The sequence below is a fragment of the Monodon monoceros genome, unplaced genomic scaffold (genome assembly GCF_005190385.1).
Source record: "Monodon monoceros isolate NGI ecotype Baffin Bay Population unplaced genomic scaffold, NGI_Narwhal_1 Super_Scaffold_9, whole genome shotgun sequence".
NCBI classification, from domain to species: domain Eukaryota; kingdom Metazoa; phylum Chordata; class Mammalia; order Artiodactyla; family Monodontidae; genus Monodon; species Monodon monoceros.
The window spans coordinates 50,103,798-50,109,489 of NW_021703786.1; the positions used below are offsets into that span (position 1 = coordinate 50,103,798).

The following is a 5,692-nucleotide window of genomic DNA, read 5'->3' on the forward strand; positions in this document are numbered from 1 at the left end:
CTCCTGCCTCAGCGCACCTTCCCGGCCACACCTCTGCGCACGCGCGTTGCCGGCCTGCCCCGCCCAGGCTCGCGGCCCGCCTCTTCCCGACCGAACGTGCGTTCGGCGCTTTTCCTCCCAGTGCGGCCACCGTCGTTTGCGGAGGGGGCAGGAGGGGGCGGGGAAAAGGGTGGGAGGTGGGTGAGCGCGCGCGCCACCCGTCCGTCGTGGTTTCCTGGCTGCGCGCGGCGCTGGTGGAGTAGCTGCAGCTGCAGCAGCAGCTGCGAAGATGGCGGAGGGGTTGGAGCGTGTCCGGATCTCCGCGTCGGAGCTGCGAGGGATCCTGGCCACTCTGGCTCCGCAGGCCGGGAGCAGAGGTGAGTCGCGCCGCCCAGCTCCTGGGCCGGGCCTGCCCGCCCCGCCTCCCTCTCCTCCTCTGCCTCCTCCCCGCTTAGTTCGCGGTGCTCCAGAGCCCCCGCCCCTTCCCCCAACAGTGGGGGCGGGGGCCGAGGGCGGTCCCTTCCCGCTCTACCAGCCAGAGAGCCGGTGTGGGGTCGGGCTCTGCCGGCTCCGGCCCCTCCGGGAGAGCGTAACCCGGGTTCCTTCCTCCGCCCCCTTTCTCACGGCGAAGGTGACTGGTCCCCATTGCCCCAGCCCTCTCACAGGGTTCCCAGCCGTCAGGGGACGCGGAAGGGAGTGGGCTCCGGGGTCTGGTGGAGGCCCCCGGGGTGTATGGTTCCCTGAGGAGTCATTCGCAGGCCTGCCCCGTCGTTTCTTTAGCGTTGGAAGGAGCTGGGAACATCGAGGAGGAAGGTTCAACAGCTTGGGACTTCGTTGCTGAACTTTTTCCCCCCAAGGCAGGCTTCTGAAGGCTGCGCCACCGGAGGGATCCAGGACCTCAGAGAGCTGACTCTACTCTGGTTTGGCTTTGGCACGTGTGGGAGCAGTTTTTATCAGGGAGAATGTTCAACTTGCAAGTTAAAGTCTCCAGCCACACCAGGAAAGCACCAAGGAAGATTCTAGTGTCTCACCTCTCTTTGGTTAAGCAGTGGAGTCGTGTAGAATGGTAGTTATATTCCTGCAGGCTTGTGGCAGAAGTCTGAAATTGGTTTTCATGGGTCATGTGCACTGGATTATTCAGGTTGTTTGCTCCCTCCTCTCTGGAAAGTGGTAGTGGCTCTTCCCACCCCAACCCCCAGCTCGCACAGGCTGCTGAGGGTGAGCTGTTCTGGAGTTAACTGCTTTCCCTTTGTTCGTAGTGGATGAAGCAGTCTTTTAGACTTCAGAAAATACTGAAGCAGTATCTTAAACTTAAGGGTTTTGTGGGTTTGTTTTTTTTTTTTGGCGGTACGCGGGCCTCTCACTGCTGTGGCCTCTCCCGTCGCGGAGCACAGGCTCCGGATGCGCAGGCTCAGCGGCCACGGCTCACGGGCCCAGACGCTCCACGGCATGTGGGATCCTCCCGGACCAGGGCACGAACCCGTGTCCCCTGCATCGGCAGGCGGACTCTCAACCACTGCGCCACCAGGGAAGCCCTGTGGTTTTGGTTTTTTTCCAATTTCGTTACACCCATGGGTGTAAATGCTGGAGCGTGTGATCCCTGTTATGAGCTTGTTTGCATTTGTGTTTATAGAACAGTAGTAGGATTTTCTATAACATTCCATTTTGAGTGTACTCTGTAATCTCACTAATTCCTGTTTCTTCCCCACTGAACAGTTTAGTGGCTATTTACAGTAGACTCTCCCCTTAACAGATAAACGTAACAGGTAAAAAAATTGATGCTTGCTTATCTGTCATTCTGTAAGTTCCTGGAGCCTGGAGAGTGGTTTCTAAAGTCCTGTTCTCTTATTCTTGAGTGCCCCAGTCGTTGGTATTTTGAGAGCGTGTCACAATACTTCCATCATCCTCCAGGGAAAGCTCCTTTATGGAACTTTTTTCTTCTCATATAACATCATCATAGTAGCAATTAGTCTCAGTATTCTAATGATGACAGTCTGAGCAGTATTTCCTTGGAAGGACCCTGCTGGCTGCTGTTAGAGAGTTGGTGAGCATGAGTGGAGTTGAAAAATGTGAAAGGAACTGCTTCCTGTTTGCTTCAACAGGAGGTATGTGATTGGGTGGTTGAAATCCTAAAGAAGAGGATTGTCCTGGCCAAGTTCAGTGACTGGAGTTGCAAATTTTTTCTCCAGAGATGTCCAGAACTGTGGATTGTTATGCATACTCCTCTTCTTCTCTGCCCCCCCCCCCCCGCCACCGCCCCCGACCCCTTAGTATGTTAAAAGGACTCAGCCACACTGGAAAAATGTTAGAGGCAGAAGAAGAGACCAGGATGGAGCTGAGGGCTCTATAGCAGAGAATAGTCCAATGCAGAACTGGTTAGAGATCTTTTATTCTATTAATGATTAGGTAGTTTGGGGTCTTGTGGATCCGAATATGATTTGGGTAACAAGAGAATGTAGGTTTTATTCCTTGTTTCCCCAACTCAGGTGTAGGTAGCTCCAACACAGTTAAGTTCTTAGTTTTGCCAGTTGCTGAACAAATATTGTAAACTTAGTAGAATTTCTGTTTCTGCAGAAATTTCCTTCCTTGTCCACCAGTGTTAACATATCAATGTGTAATTCTTGCTTGACTTTTTTTTTTAATATTTGTTTATTTTTTGGCTGCATCGGGTCTTAGTTGTGGCATGTGGGGTCTCGTTGCGGCGTGTGGGCTCTTTGTTGCAGTGCGCACGGGCTTCTCTCTAGTTGTGGCACGCAGGCTCATTAGTTGTGGCGCGCGGGCCTAGTTGCCCCGTGGCACGTGGAATCTTAGTTCCCTGACCAGGGATCGAACCCGTGTCCCCTGCACTGGCAGGTGGATACCTAACCACAGGACCACCAGGGAAGTCCCTCTTGCTTGACTTTTAATGACAATTCCTTTTCCTTTCCTTCCCCTTTATTCTCCTACCTCTTCCTCCCCAACACTCTCTCCAACATCACAGAAAACATGAAGGAGCCCAGGCAGCGCAAAGATAACAGGCGCCCAGATCTTGAAATCTATAAGCCTGGTCTTTCCCGACTAAGGAACAGACCTAAAATCAAGGAACCCTCTGGAGGTCACGAATTTAAGGATGAAATTGTTAATGACAGAGATTCTTCTGCTGTTGGAAGTGGTACACAGCTCATTAAAGATGTCTGCAAAGACAGCCCACAGCAAAATGGTCCTGTAGACCCAGAAAATACTCGGGCACAGGAGTCTTTTCCTAGGACTGTTGGACAAGAGGATCGAAGTCTAAGAATTATCAAGAGAACAAAGAAACCTGACATGCAGATCTATCAGCCTGGAAGGCGTTTGCAGACTGTTACCAAAGAATCGACCAGCAGGGTGGATGAGGAAGAAATCGTCAACCAGGTAGAACAACTGAGAGTAGAGGAAGATGCATGTAGGGGAAATGTGAAAGAGGAGGTTGTGAACAAGCCAGACAAAGAGGAGGCAGAAAAGAGCCTAAGTGGCGACAGAATAAGGGCTGCAAAGGGGGAAAAAGGAAAGAGGGTTGAAAAAGGGGAGGGCGTGAAGAAGGTGAATGATGACCCAGCTCAGGGGAAGCCAGGTTCTGTGAAGCGCTACTCCCGCTCAGACAAACGAAGGAACCGCTACCGCACTTGCAGTACCAGCTCAGCGGGTAGCAACAACAGTGCCGAGGGGACTGGCCTGACTGATAATGGAAGTCGCCGCCGCCGCCAAGATCGGACCAAGGAGAGGCCACGACTGAAGAAACAAGTGTCTATGTCCTCAACTGACTCCTTGGATGAGGACAGAATTGATGAGTCTGATGGGCCACAGAGGAGCTCAGAAAGGAAGAAACATTTAGAAAGAAGCTGGTCTGGCTGTGGGGAGGGAGAGCAGAAAAGCAATGGTAAAGAAAATCGAGGCACTCTTCGCGTTACTTTCGATGCAGAAACCATGAACAAAGATTCCCCCATGGTGAGGTCAGCCAGGGAGGATTCGGATAGGTTAAAGTCAGACAAAGGCTCGAGCAGTGTGGGCAAAGGCTCTGAGAAGCAGGAGTCCAAAAACCTGAGACAAGAACTTCGGGGTCGTGGCCGTGGCATTCTGATTCTGCCTGCCCATACCACCCTGTCTGTCAATTCAGCCGGTTCTCCAGAGTCTACGCCTTTGGGACCTCGGCTTTTATTTGGATCTGGTAGTAAGGGATCTCGGAGTTGGGGCCGAGGAGGCACCACTCGACGATTGTGGGACCCAAACAATCCTGATCAGAAACCTGCTCTGAAGAGCCAGACACCGCAGCTACATTTCTTGGACACTGATGATGAAGTCAGCCCTACCTCTTGGGGTGACTCACGCCAGGCCCAAGCATCTTACTATAAGTTTCAAAACTCAGACAACCCTTATTATTACCCCCGGACACCAGGCCCCACCTCCCAGTATCCTTACACAGGCTATAGCCCTCTGCAGTACCCGGTGGGCCCTACAAATGGTGTGTACCCAGCGCCTTACTACCCAGGCTACCCAACCCCATCAGGACAGTATGTCTGTAGCCCCCTCCCTGCCAGCACCATGAGTCCTGAGGAGATGGAGCAACACATGAGGAACATGCAGCAACAGGAACTACATCGGCTTCTCCGGGTGGCTGACAACCAAGAACTGCAGCTCAGCAACCTGCTCTCCAGGGACCGCATCAGTCCTGAGGGCCTGGAGAAGATGGCTCAGCTCAGGTATGGTGGGTTCCATCCTGGCTAGAGGGGAATGGGGGTAAGCTGGAGGTGTGCAGGCCCCCATGGCTGAGGAAGGTAGAAACCTTTTAGGTAAGCTGCCGGGTGTTATCTCCCTTTCACATTGATTTTTGTAAGGGAAGGGGAGTTGGAAAAAACAACAGAAAATTTTGTCTGTAGTCCTAGAAATGATTATGTTTCCCACTTTAAGAAGAAAAAAATCTTTTAAGAGAACATGGAATCTGGATATGGAAAAGGAAAGACTTTCTAAAGTGCCAAGAAATGAACAACATGTAACTTGTGGTGAAGATTTTACTTTGGCTGTTAAATTTAGGTGGAGGCATATGGGGAAGAACTACTTTCCTAGACATAACTGTCTTTAGAATGACATTCTGCTGTGCAGAATGGAAACTAGAGTGAGTACTATACCTGGTGGCATTTTGGATTTCCTGCCAAGGAAGGTGTTTGATTTGTAGGAACCTCAGATCTTGGGTCTAGCCTTTCCTGTGGTGTATTTGGAGCTAGAAGTTGCATGTATTTTATTCCAGAGCTGAACTGCTGCAGCTATATGAGCGCTGTATTCTATTAGATATCGAGTTCTCTGATAATCAGAATGTGGATCAGATCCTGTGGAAGAATGCGTTCTATCAGGTGATTGAGAAGTTCAGGCAGCTTCTCAAGGATCCGAATGTTGAGAACCCAGAACAGATTCGGAACAGACTTTTGGAGCTGTTGGATGAGGTAAACCATCATCTTTATGTCCTCAGAATAAAGACTTCAACATCCTTTAGTTGTGATGGGTTTTTACCACCCAAAATACTATGTTTTATAACAACATTGACAACAAACTGTATGCTCTTTTCTTGGGTTTAGGCCTACCCTATGTCTGTTACTTCCTTGACACCATAACTTACAATTGGAGTTAGTTTTGAGTTTGGAAGCTTTCTGAATGTCTTAGCTGGAGTGTGTGTGTGTGTGTGTGTGTGTGTGTGTGTGTGTGT

General features: G+C 50.8%; 1 protein-coding gene across 4 annotated transcripts in view; it reads left to right on the forward strand.

Annotated features, from left to right (window-relative positions):
- The first annotated feature begins 185 nt into the window (after nt 1-185).
- The window catches only part of SMG6 (SMG6 nonsense mediated mRNA decay factor), a 235,198-nt gene continuing 229,691 nt past the window's right edge, over nt 186-5,692 (forward strand). For 2 of the 4 annotated variants that reach the window (XM_029211341.1, XM_029211344.1), the window contains exons 1-3: nt 187-356; nt 2,960-4,694; nt 5,240-5,432. In XM_029211341.1, the coding sequence (XP_029067174.1) occupies nt 269-356; nt 2,960-4,694; nt 5,240-5,432 (2,016 nt within the window). In that variant the 5' untranslated portion in view covers nt 187-268. Of the gene's footprint in view, nt 357-546; nt 611-2,959; nt 4,695-5,239; nt 5,433-5,692 lie in introns of those variants that run through there. The other 2 variants (XM_029211343.1, XM_029211342.1) reach the window with 2 other exon arrangements.